Source organism: Gadus macrocephalus, chromosome 12 (assembly GCF_031168955.1).
Source record: "Gadus macrocephalus chromosome 12, ASM3116895v1".
NCBI classification, from domain to species: domain Eukaryota; kingdom Metazoa; phylum Chordata; class Actinopteri; order Gadiformes; family Gadidae; genus Gadus; species Gadus macrocephalus.
The window spans coordinates 1,436,953-1,458,753 of NC_082393.1; the positions used below are offsets into that span (position 1 = coordinate 1,436,953).

The window sequence follows — 21,801 nt, forward strand, 5'->3', positions numbered from 1 at the left end:
GGGCGCCGCCCAGGCGACCGCCTCTTTGCCCACATTTATACAACCCTGTTACCTACCTAGTTTACATTATTCTATAATAGTGTATTAGGGCAATCATTTGTATGGCACCCAAGCAAACGTATAAAATTGATAGATATATTACTCAAATTCCAATAGGCCTACATTAAATGAGTGTGGATTCACACAGTCCGGATTCAGAGCTCCACAAACACACCCTGAAGCCTCACACTTTGCTTTATTACAGATTGTCTGGTACTTAAAACACAACATCTGGATTCAGAGCTCCACAGGAACCACCAGAGTGTCTCACACTTTGCTCTTATGACAGTGCTGGAGGGCGTCTCTGAAGGCGCTGAGCACCATGTCCACGCTGGCCCGGCGGCTGTTGCACCCCATGAGCCCCACGCGCAGCACCTGGGGGCCGAGAGGAACGCTCAGTGGACTGCATCGATACGGCACTTTACTAACCAGGGGGCTTTACAATACGGCCTCACAGTCGCCCATTCAAGCACACATTCACACACCGACGGCGGTGTCTCAAGACGGCTCGTCGGGAGCGGTCATGGTGAGACGCCTCGCTCAGGGACACCTCCACACTCCGCTAGGAGGGGACCGGGGATCGAACCGGCAACCTTCCGGTTACCAGCCAACCCGCTCGACCTTCTGAGCCTCATGCAGTCAGAACAAACACGTCTCGCTAAGGCCTAATCCCATTTCTACCCCTCCCCCTTCCCCTTACCCCTTCAAAACAAGGGGGAGGGGGAAGGGGAAGGGGTAGAAATGGGACTGGGCCTTAGTCCTCAACAGATATATATATATATATGTGTGGTAGTGACGGGTCCCCACCAGGCCGGCAGAGGGCCCCAGGCCCCCTGACACCTCCACGTTGTGGGTCTTCATGATGAAGGAGGTGATCTCCTTCCAGTCATAGCCGGGGGGAGCCAGGATGGTGGTCACCGTGGGCAGCCTGGAGCTCTGCGGCGGGAGGGAGTCACAGCAGGAGGGAGGGTCACGAGGAGGGGACTAGACGGCTGGCTAGAGCACCTGGCCTCGTGTGCTGGAGCTCAGAGGGCTATACGTTCATCACATGAGAACCGCCTTCGTGACGAGAATGGCAGGATAACGACATGAGCTTAACTTCAAACCACAACGGGATGCTACAAAATAAAAACAAGTTCAAAGTGCTTTTTTTTATTTAAAAATAAATAAAACTAAATCATGCCAAAAATGAAAAGATACAGGAATAAATTTAGTATAAAGTGTATAATAAGTAGTAAAGTATAGTATCACTGTTATCTCTTTATCAATCGTACTAGTAGAATGATTAGGATAATCTATGACTACACAGGGGGGGGGCTGACCTTGTCCTTGACAAACAGTTTGAGGCCCATGTCCTCCAGACCGCTGTGGAAGTACTCAGCCACGGTGCGATGCCGCTCCCAGGACTCCTCCAAGCCCTGAGGGGAACACAAACAGTCGGCCAGTGCTGCTCGCCCTGGTGCGGTCTAGCTCTGTTGGTTGAGCATGTTAGTAGCAGTGTCAGGGTTTCAGGTTCGATTCCCACGGGCGCCGCTCATCTATGCAGTAAGGGACAGCGCCGTTGATAACGTGTGTGTGTGTGTGTGTGTGTGTGTGTGTGTGTGTGTGTGTGTGTGTGTGTGTGTGTGTGTGTGTGTGTGTGTGTGTGTGTGTGTGTGTGTGTGTGTGTGTGTGTGTGTGTGTGTGTGTGTGTGTGTGTGTGTGTGTGTGTGTGTGTGTGTGTGTGTGTGTGTGTGTGTGTGTGATCTTTTCATTTGATGACAAATCCATTCTCAGTGCCTGGGTGTCACCAACTTCTTTGGTTTTACATTTTAGATTTTTGTAAAAACATGAATGTGATCATTCATGTTATTTCTCACAACTCACACTTTCATTCATGTCTGAGTAACAGTTAACTCAAAACTTCAAACTGGTACACAAGCAGTCTTAAATCAAACGCACCCCTAATGAATTAATGTTAATGACACACACCTGTGTTCCTACTGTGGAAAGGGTTCACTCGCTAACCTTTGGGTGAGTTACTGAAGAAGTATTTAATTATTAACCAACGTATGGTTTGTTTAAAGCCGTAATCTGCTATTTTGTTGTTTAGAATCAGTTAAAAGTATGGTGATGCAAAGTCCGTTAGCCCGACCATGAGCTTTGTGATTCAAAACAGAGTGAAAAGTGGGCTGATCTGTAGCAGCAGTGGCGTTGAGACCAGATGACCTTTAGAGGGGCCTGACTTACCTGAGACAAACATTTACCTGATACAGCTAACATACAGATATAGTTACCTTCAGAAACATACTTTACGTACAACCTTACTTTATATGTTTTATTTATATGCATCGTTCATAATAGTACTTTATTTATTATTTCGTAACTAGTACTGCATCAATACAGTTTAAGCCTGATTATGGATCAGCCAATACAAGCTCAGAATCCACCCAGTGCCCTCACATGTGAGAGTGGCCATCCAGATGCATGATGGGTATAACCTACCAGCTTAACCAGTGGCCTGTTCCCACTGAGCTAACCATCAGACACCCCCCACTGGACCCTCATAGAGCGGCCCTTAAAGCGGCCCCTCACCTCCTCAGCCAGCATCCTGAGGGCCTCTCTGAGGGAGTAGAAGGCCGACACGGGGCCGGTGTGGTGGTACCTACGGGAGGGGACGGGGAGACACAGCGTCAGAGCCTCGTCCGGGGGTCCTAGCGACGCTGGAGGACCTCGCTGCGGTACGGAGAGGCCGTTCTATGGTTCCCTGGCAACACGGCTAGATGGAGCTTTACGTAGCATTGCAGTTGAAGTGCTAAGCTAAGTGCTATACTCATCCTTGCATTAATTAATCAAACACTTCCCTATCCATTACTAACCTAACTACAGTATTCTAAATGTTTGATTATTTGGAGATTAGCGTGGTGTGACAGGTGATTAGATTATATTTCACATGAGGAGCAGGAAAGACGTTTAGGAAGAACATGCAAGTCCTAGTATTGTGCTCAGACCACATCAGAGACTAGAACTTTGTGGATCCAGCCCCTGGTCTTTGCTAGTCCTTGCCTAGGCTAGTTCTGGTCAAGTCCTGGTCCAAGCTAGATCTGGTCTAGGCTAGTCCTGGTCTCGGATAGTCCTGGTATCGGCTAGTCCTTGTCTAGGCTAGTCCTGGTCAAGTCCTGGTCCAGGCTAGTCCCGGTCAAGGCTAGTCCTGGTCCAGGGTGGTCCAGAGGTCTTACGTCCTGGCCGGCTTGTCGTCACAGCCCCAGTAGTTGGCGAGCCAGGCCAGGTCCAGGAAGAAAGACACAGGCTTGGTCCTCCTGTTGAAGGCCTTCTGGCTGCGCAAACCAGAGGAGGACGTGTTGTTAATGTTGAGGACGCGTTCTTAACGGTTAGAACACACGCTGTTAATATTAAAAAGATGTTCTTAACATTAACTTGCATGTTCATGTAAACAGACTAGTATTGAATACTAGTCTATTTACATGAACATACAAGTTAATTTATCAAGTTGGACTAAAATAACTTTTTTGATGTTCTTAACAGTTAGAACACACGCTGTTAATGTTGAAGACGTGTTCTTATCGTTTATAACAGGCAAGCAGGGGCTAGGGTTATGTCCATCTCTCAACACAATGTGTCTTTCTGTATTGACTACACTGTATAATATGATAACATGACTTATGTTCTGTATAATACTGTGATGATAATATTGGTACTGCTGTGGTTGTATGTGATGCTGAATGAATACCCACCAGGCTCTGGGGCTGAAGGAGATGGGGGCGGAGCCAGGTGGAGCATTGAGAACCTTCTGGGAGCCCGTGTATAAAATATCAATTCCTGCAAATAGAAACGTTAAAAATTAGAGGAAAGGAGTATGAAATATAAATTCCTACAAAATTCAAGCGTGATTACAGGGCAAGAGTATTAAAACAAATACCTACAAATAAAAACATAATAAATAATAAGGGAAGAGTAAAAAAATATAAATGCTTCCGACATTTTCAGACGCATTTCTAAAAATGTGGTTAATAATCTTGTCATTCCAAATGATATAAACCCAGATAAGATACATGGGCCTTAATCCTTCATCTCTGATTAAAGGCAGCTCAATGGTTCTAATGAAGCTCCACCTTGTTTGTCCATGTAGAGAGGAGCTCCTCCCATCGACGCCACACAGTCCACCAGGAGCAGGCAGCCATACCTGTAGTCCAGGTGAGTCATTAAACAGTCTGTAGTTATACACCTGAAGACCAGGCGAGCAATATACAGGTACACTGCATCTTTATAGACCTGTTACCCGGAGAGCAATATACAGCCACACTTTATCTTTATATACCTTTAGACATGGGGTCCAATATACAGGTACTACACTGTATCTTTATATACCTGTAGACCAGGTGAGCAATTAAACAGTCTGTAATAAAATGTATTAATACATAATAGCTCATAAGTCGGCCATCTCCCCTGACACCACATGCATTGAGGTTAGCCCTGAGCTACGACCATAGCCTGGAAAACACTGCTGTATGTATATGTGGTGAATGATAGCGTGCAGCGTCGCTCCATACTGGTGGCAGAGGTCCCCGATGCCGTCCAGGGCGTGAAGGACCCCAGTCGAGGACTCTCCATGGGCCAGAAACATTAGGGCGGGCCGGTGCTTCGACAGGGCCTGCGTTGGATTAACAAAACGACTCAAACATATGAACATGCATGCATTTATGGTTCTCTTGATTTCTATATTTTAGAAATAATGGAATACTTGATAGAGATGATGATGAAATATGCTTAAATGAAAACCGACCTTTTTAATTTCGTCGTTCGTGAAGCAACCACCAGGGGGTGCTGAAATCGTGTTTACTTTCGCACCTGTAAAGCGGTCCAAAAATAAGCAGCCACAAATGGCATCCTAACAGCACTGTGACCGGGAGTAGGCTAAACCACGAATCATCCGAACAAAAACAAAAACAAAAAATAAAATTAAAAAAAGTCACTTCACCTATCCTCTCCGCCATGTCCGCGGCCCGCTCTCCCCAGATCCCGTTGACCGCTACCAGGACGCCGTCTCCCGGCTCCAGGGCGTTGAAGAGGGCGCACTCCATGGCCGTGTGGCCGGTGCCGCTGACCGCGAACGTCAAGTTGTTTTGGGTTTGAAACGCGTACTGGATGCCGCTCTTGATGTCACTCATTATCTGGGACACACAAGAAGTCATCAAATCGGTGGACATTTAACATTTTTTAAATCACAAAAAAGTCGTCTGTAAAGATAAAATGTTAAAGACCATTCCCTATCGATATAAGTCCCCCCACCAACCTCAAACATCTCTGGGTGCATGTGCCCGATGATGGGGTTGGCCCCGGCCTCCAGGATCCGCGGGGGGACATTGGAGGGCCCCGGACCGAACATGAACCGGTGCGGGGCCACGAATGGTTTGTTCAGACATGCGGGCTTCGGGACTGACAGAGACGACATGGTTCCTGAGCGGCGATGGACTAGACGAGACGAACACAAACTACTGAGAAGAGGTGGACGGATCCACCCCCCTGTCCGACCACTGAGCTCCTTATGTCAATAAAGGGACCTGAAGCTTCGTTGTGGGGACTGTCGTGATGTCATAGGCTATTGCATCATGGTTGTTCCACTTCCACATTTCATCCAGCAAATTTATTTTCATGCACCATTTACACATATTTCTTACATTTGCTCTTCTTTCTAATCAGAACAGCTGAACTCTAGTCTGTATTAATGCTTACTAAGTTAATTATTGGCAAATGAGTTAAATGCAAGACAAAGCTGATCGCATTATAGGGACGATATGCATGTGTTTTGCAGCCTGCAGTGGTCGTGGTGGAGCTGATTAAAACCTGATGATATGGTCCTTTACAAACAGGGCCAGGGGGTGAAGGTACAGGTCACAGACCCGGGGGTTATGCCCCCTCTGTTTCCGACGATGGTTATTTGGTTTAGGATTGACAGAGACATAAAGGCTCATTTAATTATTGGATTGGTCAAAAAAGCTGGTTCAGAGATTTGTTTAGTCACCTTTTCAGATATTTTGTACTACTACTAAATATGCTTGAATTATTTATGCAGCAGATTTTGATCATGTGATTATTATACATTTTTTGTCATGGCAACATCCAGATTTATTCGTTTAATTTGAAAAATCCCATCTCTCCAAATGATGACAACACGGCAGCAGTCTGAGTTATAAAACGGTTTTATTAGGGTCAGAGTTTGGGGGTTTGAGGCTGTCGTGGAGAGACGAGCAGGTGCTTGCCCAAGGGTTTGGGGCAGAAGGAGCCCTCTCTGTAGACCAGCTGGCCGCGGACCAGGGTGGCGTGCACCAGTCCCCGCAGCGTGCCCCCCAGGTAGGGCGTCACCTGCAGGAAGACGCATCGCAAGGTCACACATTTGATCAAAAAGACTGGGTATAAGACTGGGTAGCTTTACATTTAAAGGGCCCCTATTTTCCCCCGGGTGTGATGAGATTGGCCGTTACAAGCCTTTCAACCTCCCCGTTTGGAGACTTCACCTGTGGGAGAGTCCAAGATGTATAATGGTGGATCAGCCTATCAGCCTAGTGGACTGTACCAAATGGTAGGCTGATCTGGGTGACGAAATAGGGGCCCTTTTCGTTGATTAGCGTATCGTAGCTTCCTGGTGATGGTATCAAGGGCGGTGTTTGCGTACCTTGTTTTTATGGTGGATGTTTCCTTCCTGGACCTGGACAGAAGAGGAAAGAACAAATAGTCTTAGAAGTTGGCTTTTAGTAAAAACACAGAAGGGTCCTGTCTTTTAGGGCGTTTATGCTAACATGTGCAATAAGGACAATGATTGTGTTTCTAGAATGTTTGACAAGTTCATGCTGTAAGTCGGAGAGCTGCGCTTAATATTCAGGCAGCGTTTGAAGTAGTTCCGGTGAATAACCGTTTTTTTTTTTTAACACGCACCACAAACTCCCGCTCCGGGTCCCAGATGACGAGGTCGGCGTCGTAGCCCGGCGCCAGGCTCCCCTTGCGGTCGTCAAGGCAACACAGCTGGGCCGTGTTCCGGGAGAGGAGTCGCGTCGCGTCCGAGAGCTGGAAGCCCCGCCCACTCGCGGAGGTCCAGAAGAGTGACAGACCTGCCAACCACACAGAACACACAGGATGGTTCTAGAGGTGAGGGGGTTCTAGAGGTGAGGGGGTTCTAGTGGTGAGGGGGTTCTAGTGGTTTCCATCCCCGCTGTCCTCAGCCTGACCTGTAGAGGGGCGACCTTGAGAAAGATGTCTTAACTTCTTCCTACATTATCGTATAATTAGCCTCTTTGGATAAAAGGCTCTTCTAAATAACACGATTGTAAAATAGCTAGAAAGCTGTGTGTTTCCTGAGTTTCCTGATAGATCTTCATATCCAGACTAACATTTGGATAAATGTTCATTCTCTTGGTACATTAAGCTGCCAGCTTTCTGGTTCGTAGCGGAGGTCTTTCAAAGAGACGGGAGACTTTGAACCTGTCGATTATTACTGTCAGACTGGGCTGTTTGTTTGTCTCTCGTGGACTTTACTCAAACACACACACCGTCTGAACTGTCACGTGGGAGAAGAGACCTAATGGTCTACTAGGTAAAGTTCAGGTGCAAACATCTACCTTACCGTACTTAGAGTCAGACGATGACTATGATTCCAGTATTGTGCAGGCATGCAGGTATTCCCTGCCTTGCCAAGATGAGTGACAGCCAGCGATAGAAGCGATAGGATAGAAAGCTTCTAAAAGGTTTGGCGTTAGATTCCCAATGTCCTCAATTCTACCTGTAGGCATCACAGAGCAAGACAACCCCTAACCCTACCTGCGTCTTATGACATAAAGAAGTTTAATTAGTAAATTACTATTGAATAGTGACGTTGTCGGTGGTTACCAAACTGCAGGGAGGAGATCCCTCCCCAGGCCTGGCTGAAGTCTCCAGTGTCCAGGTTCTTGAGATCGGGGGTGCAGGGGGAGTGGTCCGAGACCACCATGTCGATGTCTCCGGCCTTCAGCGCCGCCCACAGCTGCTCCTGAGGGACCAGAGAGCCCACCAACCGCGGCGTTAGAGTACGGTGGCCCCGGGGGACCACTGGACCCTGGAGACCAACTCTGATGAAGGCTAGTGGAATAGTGAAGGATAGTCACGCTATGACGGGTCTTTAAGAGGCTGATACATGTTGGTCTGAACGAGTCTCGAGTCCTGACTCTGAGCTTCAGGGTCTTAATGACATCGAACGTAACGCATCCGCACGACAACACAAACGTACACGACAACAAGAACACACTCCGGTCTCTCGTCAGACGCGCCACGTTGTCAGCACTTCCCTGCCGGACCACCGGGGGCGCCCGCCCGACGCCGGGCCTGGCGGTGGGCCTACCTGGTTGGCCTGGCTCCGGATGGGGGGGCAGCACTTGAACTGCGTGGCCCTGGGGGGGATGTCCTCGGAGGAGAGGGTCAGGTAGTGGTGGGTGGTCTCCACGGTCAGCGGGGCCCCCGCCGCCCGGGCCCCCCGGATCAGAGCCAGCGGCTCGGCCGAGGACAGGTGGACGATGTGACACCGGACCCTGTGGGGGCAGAGGTCAGAGGTCGGAGACTTCAGAGGGACACTGGGATCTGAACCCAGAGCCTCAGGGCTGAGGGTGTGAAGAGCCTAACCCCCCCCTGATAATGGGACAATTATGTTGTTTTTACTGCTATACTATGACGCCATTAAGCAGACGTTGCTCTCCAAACGTCCTATCGTTGCGTATTGTCAAGTATGTTGTGGTGTCAGTATCACTGCAGTACTGTAGTGGAGGTTACGATCCCTAGCAGTGTTGCTGGTGAGCGTCTTGTGGCTCTCACCGGTACTGCAGGCAGAGCTGGGTGACGGTGCGGATCGCCTCCACCTCCATCACGTCCTTCCGCGACCGCAGGAAGGTGGAGTACTCACACGGGTCTGAAGGCACACGAGAAACGCCAGGTTCATAAAGCTCCCGGAAGTCCACGACTGGATTTGGACATCCCGTCTGGATTTGGCTCATTGGGTGCTATGGTGCTGGCTGGACCAGTGCATGGCTGGAGGTCAATCCTGGCAGCATCGCATGTACTTTACGGGACTATTTTATTAGCTACTTACCACCGCTCTCCTCTATCGTCTCGGGAACCTCCTTCTCAGCGTGGAACTAGGGGAACACAAAACTCACGTGACCACCATTCCTTCTTTAAGCAGACGCTGGTATAGAGGTCAAGGGCAGGAAGTGGGTAGTTTCACTTCCTGGGTGTGGACATCACACCCAGGAAGTGATGTCCGGGCCCTGAGGGGCGTGGCCTACCAGCAGGACGCTCCCGGTGCCCTGCAGCTGCTGCATGGCCGCGTGGAGGTCGGCGTCGACCACGTGGGGGAACTCGTCCACGCCACTGTGGATCAGGAAGCACTTGAAGCCCGCCACGCCGGCCCAGACCATGGGCCGAAGCTCCAGCTGTAGAGAGGGGAACCAGCGGGGGGGGACTTTAACAAGCTGGGGGACGGCAGGAACACACAGAGCTGATCCAGGACCAGGTCTACACCCTGGCCGAAGGTCAAAACACCGCCCTGATATCAAAGCGTTACACTTTTGATCGACAGCAACTGGTTGGACGTCATGACATCACCGGTACCTCATCGTGACATCACCGATTCTTTGCAGAAACGCTCCTGCTATTCTACAGTGTCACTGGCTCCTGAATGAGTTGGCACTGCAGCATCAGAGTTCCTGCTAGGATGACCAACAGAAACCTGGTCCAACTGGCATCGGGTCAACTTCCACCCTGTCAGCTTCACAACGTTTTGCACTCAGTTGTTGGACCCTAGTTTGATCTGAACTCCTGTTCACTGTGTGTGTGTGTGTGTGTGTGTGTGTGTGTGTGTGTGTGTGTGTGTGTGTGTGTGTGTGTGTGTGTGTGTGTGTGTGTGTGTGTGTGTGTGTGTGTGTGTGTGTGTGTGTGTGTGTGTGTGTGTGTGTGTGTGTGTCCCATTTCCCTGTTCTGGGACATTAAAGCATTATTGAACTATTCCCTCTTGTTGCACTTCTCCACAGTTCCCATTGGACAGACGAGCGAGGCAGCGGCTGCCGATTCGTGACCAATCACGGTACCTGGTTCCCCGGGATGACCCCGCCCCAGAAGGCGGTGTCGACGAAGCACTGGCCCTCGGCCACGCACATCTTCTCGTCCAGGTTCCCCAGCGTGGTGGTTGGGGGGATGCTGTTGCTATGGGAACAGGAGGTACACGACACATTTCAAAAAAAGGGTCTCCGTATGTATTTAGGTACTCCCCAGATTGTACTGCTCCTAAACGACGTCCAGGGATCCTTACAGAGACGGGCAGCTTAGCACAAGGACGCCAACTCGATCTCAGCTCGGCTCAAACCCAGAACCCGCTGGTACTGGGAGTCGAACACACTGCTATACCCGCCCCGAGCAAAAGACACTCCCCCACAGCCCTCATCCGCACGTATTGTATATTATACGTATGTTGTCATCCTTACTGTACCGACAGTGATGTATTGTTGTTTCTCTTTCTTCTGGCAAATGTATTTATTGTAAGTCGCTTTGGATAGAAGCACCTGATAAACAACCTGAATGTAAATGCACCCCCTGATCATGGGGTGGGGGAGCAGGAAGTCACGTACAGCGGCATGTCCACGATGGTGGTGACCCCCCCGGCGGCGGCGGCTCTCGTGGCGGTCCAGAAGCCCTCCCAGGACGTGCGCCCGGGCTCGTTGACGTGCACGTGGCTGTCCACCAGGCCCGGCATCACCACCCGGTCGCCCACGTCCCACACCTGCCCGCGCAAACACAAACACAGGGAGTGTGGCGTCACCACGGGGACGTCACCGGTGAGATGAACGAGTGGGGAGGTCGTGGCGATGACGAAATTGTGTAGCCTCTGTGATATCGGTAACGGGACAGCATTTTCAAAGGTATTGATTGACAACGTTGCTGATAATGGCTATAAACCGTGTCAATCGTGTTATTGTTCGTCTCGTAGCGCGTCTGTATCCTCGTAATTTTTTTATTAACTCTTTAATAACTTTTTATGTAATGTATTTTAATTACATAACATATCGAGGGATGATCACAAGCTACTGATACTGTACCTCTTAATTGTGCACAACTTTGACTTCTGCACATAAAAGGATCTGCACATATTTGGATTTTGTTTATTTGCTAGCTAGCCTACCCTGTAATATACATTGCTTTCTAGTATATTTCTCTTTATCTATAGATATTTATAATTGTTCAGTGTCTAGCTTTCGTTTTCATCTATCTAGAATATGATGCCCCCGACAGGTAGTTGACTGGGAGGTCAGTTCCCAGTCTGACTCGACCAGAGGAACGTGAATTTGAACACCGATGACTGATCGTTATTTGAACACGAGCCCACCTCACAAGAATCCTCGTCCTCGGAAAGCGCGCTGCCGGGCCGGACGCTCTGGATCTTCCCGTCTCTGACGTAGATGACTGCCGGCTGGATGACGTCACCAAGCAGCACACGGCGGCTCTTGACGGCCCAGACGGTCGCACCGAGCTCCATGTTCAGACGACTGACGTTGACAGCTGTCTATCAACGGGAGGTCTGAGATGCTGCAGACCTGTCTGTGTGATGTGTGACAGCATGTTGGAGGCCTGCAGCACAGGAGCGGTTAACTCCGCCTCCTGACCCGACGTCACCTCTATTGATTCGGAGGCAAACTGGACGCGTCGCCAAATGTGCGTTTTCTGGAGAAATGTGTGCGTAATATTCCGTGAGCATGCCGCCATGCTGATGACACCGAGGCTTATGAGCGAACACGGCGAGGTTCCCTGAGCCGCTTTGAAGCCGACTGATTTACTGAACATTGGTTCTGATCGTTTTTGATCGCGAGTTACGACTTGTTGTATGGTTGAGATTGAAATTGCTGCCATTTCGATTTTCTTATGGACTGCAATTCCTTTTCCAATTGCAGTCAGTATTTAATGAACATTTGTTTCAGGATAAATGTGTGAAAGGTTGTTTATTTCGAGTTCAGCAGTTGGTTTAAGACATAAGTGGTTGTCCGCACCTCCACACGATGGTCTCAATGTAACCTTGATTTTCCTGACGAGGGGACACTTCTTACTGAAGGTTGGGTTCCAGCTATAGTTTATACTCTGTCATTCTCATCAACCAATATCAAGTACCCAGTACCAATCTTATCAAAAAACTAATTGATTAAATCTTTTGATTTGATCTTTGATTGGTTGATTTTATTGGACAAATGTATCAAGATAAATGTCCCCACAGCGACCCCCAGTGGCGGTGGAAGGTCTCACCACAGATGCTGCAGCCCGCCTCTGACTGAAGCCCTCGCTTCTACACCATCACATCGTGTATTGAATGTTCATCCATCACATTCACAACAAGACCATTCTCATGGGAAATACTACTAATACTGGACAGACCTAAAACACTTTTAATAAAAACATGAAAACTAAATGCACTCGTCGGTAGGTCTTTAAACGCACGTCCCAGTCAGAGACCGTGCCTGAACGGGCAGTGGCTCGTTCAGCACTATAAATTATTCAGGGCCCCGGGCCCTGGATTTAGATGCTGCTGGCGGCTGTGTGTTGGTAGGCCAGTAGCATGCTCCCGTGCTAAAACTAGCTGGCCTTCACCTGGGGTCGACTGGGTTCTGCTAACCAGCCAACCAGCAGACAAACAGGCCTTCTGCTAACCAGCCATCCAGCAGACAAACAGGCCTTCTGCTAACCAGCCAACCAGCAGACAAACAGGCCTTCTGCTAACCAGCCAACCAGCAGACAAACAGGCCTTCTGCTAACCAGCCAACCAGCAGACAAACAGGCCTTCTGCTAACCAGCCAACCAGCAGACAAACAGGCCTTTCATTGCTGTTCAAACTTTCAATGCTGACTGAATGATTCAACATTGACATTAAGAGAGAGAGAGAGAGAGGTGTCATTGAAAGCGTCTGCATTGTGTTCCAGGTAACCTGAGCTCACCTGTTCTCCAGGTTACCTGCAGCTCATAGGGCTGGTGGACCCTGGAGGTGTACATACCTGGCAACCCGGCCGCAGTACTCACCTGTACAGACCACTGTCGCATACCTGCCCAACCTGGCAACCCAGCCGCAGAACTCACCTGTACAGACCACTGTCACATACCTGCCCAACCTGGCAACCCAGCCACAGTACTCATCTGTACAGACCACTGTCACAACACATAATATAGGGTATATAATATATAATACATTAAATAACATGTGTATATTAAATAACACTGCAAGTCTAATGTAAATGCATGCGGCCTAAATGTTTTCATTCTTTTCAAAAGCTGTCTTGTCATCATCTTGATTTGAAACAAGTGTATTAATACTGACTGAGCGTAATGTAGTTTAACATGTGATAATATACAGTTGAGTTCTTTGTCGGTTTGACGGACATAAGATCGTTTATTTATCTGCAGTTAAGACTCGTGTGAGTTTTCAATTTGATATCCTAATCCCCTTCTCTCTCTCTCTCTCTCTCTCTCTCTCTCTCTCTCTCTCTCTCTCTCTCTCTCTCTCCTCCGCATCGCCGCTGCCCTCTCCCTCGCTCTCTCCGTGCTGACGTCACCACAGAGCTCAGCATCCTCTCGGAGGCGCAGCAGGGAGGAGACAGCAGAGCCATTTTGCCCTTAGCCAGAGTGTAGCCTCACCGTTCTCTCCCTCTCTCTCTCCCTTTCTCTCTCTCCTAACACCGGGGGCTCCAGAACAGAGCTCTCCGGTATCCGTTCACCTTGGCTTCCCCGTGCTTGACGGAAGGGGGTCGGGGGGCAAAGACGGCGTCGTTTTGACCGGAGGATAGTGTCGTTATCGCGGGACAGCGGGACGAGACGAGGCGGTGGGTGGCGGCGGTGGAGGTGGGGGTGGATGGTGAACACGAACCAAGGACACACAGCAGCAGCCAACGAGCGGGCTCCAGGAGAGGAGCCAGCCCACGCAGAGACCAGGCCGAGAGGTGAGCCTCATCCCCCTTCATTGTTCCGGTGATGAGGCGCCGATGCATTTTTAACGAGGCGCGTCTGTGCGGCGGGCGGCGGATCCTCCCGGGATCCTGCGGGGTGTAGGAGGGTGTAGCGGGGTGTAGGGTGCGGCCGTGCGGAGCTGTCACCAGACCCCTGGCTCTTAGAGCACACCGACGTGTTGTCATTCAATCTAACGGTTGTGATTCACTGTGGATATCGTGTTGTTTTTATATTTGATTCGTTGTGTACGCGGTATTTATTATGCGATGACAGGCGGAATCCATGTTGACGAACGCCGTGTCGTATTCATGTGTCGTAGCCCGTGTCAGGTGGAAGACGTCTGGGGTGAGATACGAACGACGTATCTATGAATAAAAGCCCGTTAAATACCCATGTCCATTGTTATCAGCAGAGGCGTTGGGCTGGGTACTGTGCCGTGGACAGCCTCACCATGTCTGCTCCTAAACATAAGCTGGTGTTCATTATTTTGATGCCCAGATAACTCAAACAAACAGGCCTAGCTCACTTAATTTTCCGCCCCTAATGTAGTCCTACCGGTCAGGGTGATGGTTGCATCGGATGAGGTACTGTCCGGATGCCTCTGTTCACCGGAGGATTACACTAGACTTCTTGTTTTAACGGCAGGACACCTTTCTACTAAACGCAGGCTTGGAGACATCAAAGTGTGACGCAGTTTGCATGTAAACCAATACGATAACACCCCCCAGCCTGTCAATACCCCCCCCCCCCCCCCCCCCAGCCAGGGTTGGGTAGAGGTAGTGCTATTTATTGGGTGGTGCCAGGTGGAGCAGTGTTTCAGAACAACCCTGTCGCCGCTCTCCTTTACGACCCCAGGCAAATATCATTTGATGAATCTGTTGACCAATATCCTGCTCCAGCAGTTTAGCTTTACTAGCCTGGTCCTCCACACACGCGCGCACACACGCGCACACACACGCACACACGCACACAGACACACAAAGTGGGTTCTGTGAACCCATCGTATGTTTCCAACCCCTGGGGGGACGAGTGACCAACACACACGCATTTACACGTACGCACGCAAACGCACGTCCACTCACATGACCACACATACACACATAAACATGCACACACACTCTCTGAATGTGTGTGTGTGTGTGCGCACACACATGTTTTGGGTGTAGGCGGGCGGGCTGTGAGTGTGTGTGTTTGGGTGGGGGGGGGGGGGGGGGGGGAGATGGAGGAAGTGGCGGGGGTGACACAGCACTTTCACAGCCAGAACCGCGGCCTGCGCCCCGACTGTCCTTCAGCCAGACCCCCCCCTGGGGCGGGGGCTTGACCCAGAGGGGACCATCGTGCCCCCCATGCCCCCCCCCCCCACGCCCCCTCCCTATGACCCCCCCCCCCTCCCGTGAGTCATGGACGCCCTCGGGCCGTCTGACTCATCGATCGATTTCACACGCGACTTCCATCCATTAGGACTCGCCGAGAGAGAGCCCGGCCCAGTGATACCAGCGCTGGGGGCGGGGCCTACTGCCAGACGGGGGCGGGGCCAGACGGGGATAGTGGGGAGGGGTCCGGGAGAACCGGGGAGGGGGGGGGGGGGGGGGGGGGGACTCAACAACACTACGTTTGATTTCGATATCTCGCTCTTTGTTGATCGGCCACTCCTAGGAATGGCTCTCGTGGCGGCCAATCAGAGCATAGTTAGGGCGGCCCCTCCCGTGTGTGTGTGTGTGTGTGTGAGTGTGTGTGTCTGTGTCTGTGTGTGTCTGTGTGTCTGAGTGTGGGTTTGTGTGTGTGTGTGTTACTATAGACCCCCCCTTCCATCCATTAGCGCGGTGATTTAATGACAAATGCTTTAGGAGACCCAGAGCAGAGATGACCTTGGTGGGTTTGACCCCTGACCTCGTCTCTGTGGCCCTAAAATGAATTCAGGGGTGTGCGTGTGTGTTTTTTTATGTATTTGTTTGTTAGTATTTGTGTGTGTGTGTCACATGTACGTGCATGTGAGTTTTTTTTTAATTAGCGTGTTTGGTCATTTTGTGTGTGTCTGCATGTGTGTGCGTGTGTATGTGCGTGCATTTGTGTGTGTGTGTTTTTGTAATGGTTGTGTGTGTGTGTGTGTGTGTGTGTGCTGTAATGTGTGTGATTTGTAATGGGTGTGTGTGTGTTTGCATGTGTGTGTGTGTGTGTACGTACGTACGTACGTACGTATGTACGTACGTGCGCACATTTGTGTGTGTGATTTGTAACGTGTGTGTGTCCATACTGGGTCTATTGTTATGCTGGAGGCAGGCGGACATTTAGCTGTGGCTGCACTTCTGCTGCCCAGGCCCTCGCTGACCATGCACGCTTTGTTCCCACATGTTACACACACACACCACACACACACACACACACACACGCACACGCACACACGCACACACAAGTACAAACACACTACACACATACACATGAAGCATGCAGACTAGACGCACAATACACACCCTGCACACATGTGACACACACTCATGCTAGACACACATTACTCACACACACACACACACACACACACGACACAAATGCAGGCAACCATATCAACGTCTTTATATTTATAATGTATTCACATATTTGTTTATCAATTTAAGGGTTTTTAAGAAAAGGCACACCCGTATATTCCCACGGTGGCTGAAGATTCACAATCTGCTGATTGACAATCTTCAGAATATGACCTATATAACACACATTAATTGAATGGCTCATGATGAATCAATCCATGATAGGTGATCATATAACGTGTCGGTCAACATACGATGTAATAACATGACATAACCATAAGGACACACATAGCCATAACACGTTGTTCACTAACATGACACAACATTATAAATGGATCTGACTAACACAACGCACTTAACAACACAACACACGTTACAACACAACCAAGGTTACAACACATCACACATTGCAAGAGAACACACATTACGACACACATTACAACACACGTTACAACAACATTACAACACAACACACCTAACAACACAACACATGATGCAACAAAACATATGATACAACACAAGACAAGTTACAACACAACTCACGTTACAACACAACACACAGTACAACGAAACACACGTTACAGCAAACATTCCAACACACCTTACAACATACCTTCCAACACAACACAACACAACACAACACAACACAACACACATTCGTTTTCAGATTTTTTTCAAGGTGTTCCAAAGCTTCAAAGTACAGAATCTATCGGACCTTAAGGCAAAACTGTTAAGCGTCAATGAAGGCCCGAATATTAGATAGTAGAAAGATGGCCACCCGAGTGGGAAGTGGTCATCAGGGTTTGACCATGAGCTACAGCGCCCCCTATGATGATATTAGCAATTTTTTTAATAATAATTTTACCATAATAACATGTAACATGTGCAATGACAATAAAGTTATTCTATTTATAATAATAATACTTAAAAAAATGGCTTGGTGACGTGTTTTCCAACCACACTCATAAGTAGCACAATAAAAGATGAATCAAGTCCTCTTCATGACTCTCTTCCTCTAGATCTGCAGTGATCCGGACCCAGACCCTCAGAGCCGGTCCCAGCCCCCCTGAGTAGGACCCAGCCCCCCTGAGCAGGACCACAGCCCCCCCCCCCCCCCCCCCACCCCAGGGTGCCAGACAGGAGGAGGAGCCATGGCGGCCTCAGTCAAAGTGGCGGTGCGCGTCCGGCCGTTCAACTCCAGGGAGACGGGCAAGGACAGCAAGTGCATCATCCAGATGAACGGGAACACCACCAGTAAGTCTGTCTGTCTGCTGTCTGTCTGTCTGCCTGCCTGTCTGCCTGTCATCTTCACAGTCACTGCAGGAATCGTAGATGTTAGTCTGGGGATGGATGATGTTCGACCGTCACTCCCAGAAAAGCGGTCGTTGAGTTTTTGTTGTTTGTGGTGTTTGGGTTTGGGTTTGGGTTTATAGGGATGGTTGGTGTTAGGGTTAAGGGTACACAGTGGGGCGGTTGTTGATGGGAAGTCTTTACGGGGACTAGCAGTGTTAATCGTTTTAAGGGGTCTTTTGATGTTGGACAGTCTTTAAAGGCAGAGTACTGTTGATCTGAGTAATCTCTCTCTCTCCTGTTCGCCCTAAGGAGAGAGTTGATGCAGGGCAGTTTTTACTGTGATTGATGTTCGTTTTCCCACTGAGGAAAAAAGAGCAGACAGAAAAAGTAATAAACTAAGCCCTCTCTCTTCGCGCCATCCGTTAAACCCACTGCCGTGATAACGGAGAGGTCTGTAATCCCTGGAGAAAGGGAACCAATATTTATTAAGGACCTTTATCTACTAATGGGACAGGGATCCAGGCTGGGAGACATAATGGTGGAACGCTTCTTCTAATCAGGACCCCGTCTCTTTGCTGATCATATCTTCGAGCCGAAACAAATGGCTGTTAGTCCAGTACCAGGACACTGGGCCAGTGGTACGTGGGTCTGGTACGGAGGAGAGGCCAGAGCAGGGTATACTGGTGGGTTTGGGGTATCTGGGATAAGTGTTGGGTATCTGGGTGGAATTGGGGTACCTGGGATAGGGTATCTAAGGTATGTGTAACCCTGGACCCAGCAGTCCTGCTGTGTTGTATTATTCTGGGGGAGACGGCACAGGGCCGGAACCCAGCAACAGGAAGGGGCGGAGCTCCATCATGTTTCCTGTTTCCTGTTCCTGTATTGAGACGGTCCACCGAAGAATTAACCAATCACAGGAGTGGACGAAGCTCTCAGAGGGGATTTGAGAGTGTTTAGGGTTTAGACTTTATTGCAGTTTACTACTGCTTTTGTTTGTTTGCAAATGATGCTTTGCAGAACCCCTTTCCCCCTCCTTGTCCCATCAGACTTCAGATACGTACGTGTATGTGTGATAGAGTTAGGGTGTGGTGAAAGTATTATGGTATATATGATAGTATTAGGGTATATATGGTAGTATTATGGTATATATGATAGTATTAGGGTATATATGGTAGTATTAGGGTATATATGGTAGTATTAGGGTATATATGGTAGTATTAGGGTATATATGATAGTATTAGGGTATATATGGTAGTATTAGGGTATATATGGTAGTATTAGGGTATATATGATAGTATTATGGTATATATGATAGTATTATGGTATATATGGTAGTATTAGGGTATATATGGTAGTATTAGGGTATATATGGTAGTATTAGGGTATATATGGTAGTATTAGGGTATATATGATAGTATTATGGTATATATGATAGTATTAGGGTATATATGATAGTATTAGGGTATATATGGTAGTATTATGGTATATATGATAGTATTAGGGTATATATGATAGTATTAGGGTATATATGGTAGTATTATGGTATATATGGTAGTATTAGGGTATATATGGTAGTATTAGGGTATATATGGTAGTATTAGGGTATATATGATAGTATTAGGGTATATATGATGTTATAAGGGTATGCATGCTAGTATTAGGGTATATATGGTAGTATTAGGGTATATATGGTAGTATTAGGGTATATATGATGTTATAAGGGTATGCATGCTAGTATTAGGGTATATATGGTAGTATTAGGGTATATATGGTAGTATTAGGGTATATATGATGTTATAAGGGTATGCATGCTAGTATTAGGGTATATATGGTAGTATTAGGGTATATATGGTAGTATTAGGGTATATATGGTAGTATTAGGGTATATATGGTAGTATTAGGGTATATATGATGTTATAAGGGTATGCATGCTAGTATCAGTGTATGTGTGCTGACGTCAGGGTATGTGTACTGATTTCAGGGTATACATGCTAGTCGTAGGGTAGTTGTGCTGATGTCCAGGTATGCAGGAGATGTCCGGGTATGCGGGAGAAGTCTCTGAGGTATATTACGGCGCAGGTGGCTTCAGATACCTGATCTCTAATCTGTGAAGAAGTTAAAGCTGCTGCTTAATAATGGAGGAGCCGTCCTAAAATATTTACAGTTTGGCCTAATTTAGCCGCGTAGCCCCGCCCAGCCCAGGGAGACCGGAGACGCAGACGCCATGTTGGTCCTGTTGTTGTTCTACTGCTCAGCTGTGAGGGAGATGGTTCACATTTTAAACTCATGTCGTCCTTCCAATAGCAAGTGCCCTGAAAATATTACAGTGCAGTTTTTCTCACAGCTGAAGATATCGAATACGAAAGCTTAAATGTCTTGTTGTGTATCTTTGGACGGGCCGTGGCAAAAAACTGACCCGTCATGCTAGCTAGAATTAGCAAGCAAGCATGCTAGGCAGTGATACTCCTAATTCTGGAGCGTTCCTCGATGCAATGTCGAAACAATGTCCAGCCTGAGCTGTGGTACACACACACACACACACACACACACACACACGTGCACACACACGTGCACACGCATACACGCACGCACGCACGCACGCACGCACGCACGCACGCACACATATGCACTTACTGCATTTTTCTGGATGTGTGCACACACAAATGCACAAACACAAAGACGCACACACACACAGATACCCACACAGACACAGATGCACACACCGCCGTTAAAGGGCCGGTCCCCTGGCTGTGGCCGTGGGGACCGGCAGGACGATGGACTCCAGATGAATGAGGCCTTGTTCCTCCCAGACTGGAGCAGCAGAACGCAATCTGTCTCCTGTCCGTCTCCCTCCTCGCTCAGCCTTCCCTCTCTCTCTCTCTCTCTCTCTCTCGCTCTCTCGCGCTCTCGCTCTCGCTCTCTCTCTCTCTCTCTCTCTCTCTCTCTCTCTCTCTCTCTCTCTCTCTCTCTCTCTCTCTCTCTCTCTCTCTCTCTCTCTCTCTCTCTCTCTCATTCCCTGCCCACCTCTACTCCCCTCTTCTTCTCTCTCTCCCCCCGCCCACGCTCTCTCTCTCGTAACTCTCTTTATCCCCCCCTTCTCCCTCCCTCTCTCTCCTCCCTTTCTTCTCTCACTCCCCCCCCTCTCTCTTTCTTTATCTCACTCTCTCTCCCCCCTCTCCCTCTCCCCCCTCTCCCTCTCCCCCCTCTCTCTTTCTCACTCTCTCTCCTCCCCCCCCCCCTCTCTCTCCCACCTCTCCCTCTCCCCGCCTCTCTCTCTCTCTCCCTCTCTCTCCCTCTCTCCCTCCCCCCCTCTCTCTTTCTCACTCTCTCCCCCCCCTTCTCTCTCCTCCCTCTCCCCCTCCTCTCCCTCTGCCCCCCTCTCCCTCTCTCTCTCTTCCCCCTCTCTCTTTCACACCCTCTCTCTCTCCTCCCTCCTCTCCCTCTGCCCCCCTCTCCCTCTCTCTCTCTTCCCCCTCTCTCTTTCACACCCTTCTCTCTCCTCCCTCTCCCCCTCCTCTCCCTCTGCCCCCCTCTCCCTCTCTCTCTCTTCCCCCTCTCTCTTTCACACCCTCTCTCTCTCCTCCCTCCTCTCCCTCTGCCCCCCTCTCCCTCTCTCTCTCTTCCCCCTCTCTCTTTCACACCCTCTCTCTCTCCCTCTCTCCCCCCCTCTCCCTTTCCTCGTTCCTAGGGGCGACCAGTGTGTCTCCCAGCGGGCCAGAGAATGGCAGCAGGCAGTGATTTGGGTCTTTTCAGTCTGACAGGCCCTTGGCAGACACATCCTTCCCTGCTCCCCCTCACCCCTCACCCCCCCTCCTCCCCCCCCCTCCTCCTCCCCCCCCCCCCCCCCGTGTCTTCATTAAGATGCAGACTCCCAGCCTGAGCCCCTCCCCCTCCCCCTCTGTAAGGAAGAACTAATAATGAAGCGCGGCCCAGGCCTCCAGCCCTCTATGCG

The 21,801-nt window shown here is 49.4% G+C and overlaps 3 protein-coding genes and 1 long non-coding RNA gene across 14 annotated transcripts in view; 2 read left to right on the forward strand and 2 right to left on the reverse strand.

Moving 5' to 3' along the window:
• Positions 1-216: 216 nt before the first annotated feature.
• agxta (alanine--glyoxylate and serine--pyruvate aminotransferase a) lies at positions 217-5,588 on the reverse strand. The gene is made up of 11 exons (XM_060067268.1): positions 5,333-5,588; positions 5,018-5,210; positions 4,823-4,887; positions 4,590-4,690; positions 4,152-4,222; positions 3,774-3,858; positions 3,258-3,356; positions 2,614-2,683; positions 1,362-1,457; positions 847-975; positions 217-414 (listed from the first exon to the last, which is right to left on the reverse strand). Exons 1-11 carry the CDS (start codon positions 5,489-5,491, stop codon positions 307-309), a joined length of 1,176 nt encoding a protein of 391 aa, XP_059923251.1. The 5' UTR covers positions 5,492-5,588; the 3' UTR covers positions 217-306.
• On the forward strand, positions 4,112-5,519 carry LOC132469347 (uncharacterized). The gene is made up of 2 exons (XR_009528411.1): positions 4,112-4,233; positions 4,506-5,519. It is a non-coding gene; the product is annotated as an uncharacterized LOC132469347 (long non-coding RNA).
• Positions 5,589-6,223: 635 nt separating the features above from the next.
• Positions 6,224-11,686, reverse strand: zgc:103559 (Allantoinase, mitochondrial). 2 transcript variants are annotated; one of them, XM_060067255.1, is made up of 11 exons: positions 11,438-11,686; positions 10,683-10,834; positions 10,146-10,260; positions 9,345-9,491; positions 9,149-9,194; positions 8,875-8,968; positions 8,408-8,594; positions 7,921-8,059; positions 6,973-7,145; positions 6,713-6,745; positions 6,224-6,402 (listed from the first exon to the last, which is right to left on the reverse strand). In XM_060067255.1, exons 1-11 carry the CDS (start codon positions 11,585-11,587, stop codon positions 6,250-6,252), a joined length of 1,389 nt encoding a protein of 462 aa, XP_059923238.1. In that variant the 5' UTR covers positions 11,588-11,686; the 3' UTR covers positions 6,224-6,249. The 2 variants fall into 2 exon arrangements, with proteins under 2 accessions (XP_059923238.1, XP_059923239.1); XM_060067256.1 differs by having other exon boundaries at positions 10,146-10,254; positions 11,438-11,673.
• Positions 11,687-13,639: 1,953 nt separating this feature from the next.
• Positions 13,640-21,801, forward strand: part of kif1aa (kinesin family member 1Aa) — a 51,429-nt gene continuing 43,267 nt past the window's right edge. For all 10 annotated transcript variants that reach the window (XM_060067204.1, XM_060067205.1, XM_060067206.1 and 7 more), the window contains exons 1-2: positions 13,640-14,027; positions 17,576-17,810. In XM_060067204.1, the coding sequence (XP_059923187.1) occupies positions 17,708-17,810 (103 nt within the window). In that variant the 5' untranslated portion in view covers positions 13,640-14,027; positions 17,576-17,707. The remainder of the gene's footprint in view (positions 14,028-17,575; positions 17,811-21,801) is intronic.

Excerpts from the sequence above, each read along its gene's own strand:
- agxta (XM_060067268.1), bottom strand. The coding sequence starts at position 5,491 with ATGTCGTCTCTGTCAGTCCCGAAGCCCGCATGTCTGAACAAACCATTC. Across the intron at positions 4,691-4,822 it reads CGAACGACGAAATTAAAAAG|GCCCTGTCGAAGCACCGGCC; the intron begins GTCGGTTTTCAT and ends AATCCAACGCAG. Across the intron at positions 2,684-3,257 it reads GACGACAAGCCGGCCAGGAC|GTACCACCACACCGGCCCCG; the intron begins GTAAGACCTCTG and ends CCCCTCCCGTAG.
- zgc:103559 (XM_060067255.1), bottom strand. The coding sequence starts at position 11,587 with ATGGAGCTCGGTGCGACCGTCTGGGCCGTCAAGAGCCGCCGTGTGCTG. Across the intron at positions 10,261-10,682 it reads ACCATCGTGGACATGCCGCT|CAACAGCATCCCCCCAACCA; the intron begins GTACGTGACTTC and ends CTGTTCCCATAG. Across the intron at positions 8,060-8,407 it reads TCCGGAGCCAGGCCAACCAG|GAGCAGCTGTGGGCGGCGCT; the intron begins GTAGGCCCACCG and ends CTGGTCCCTCAG.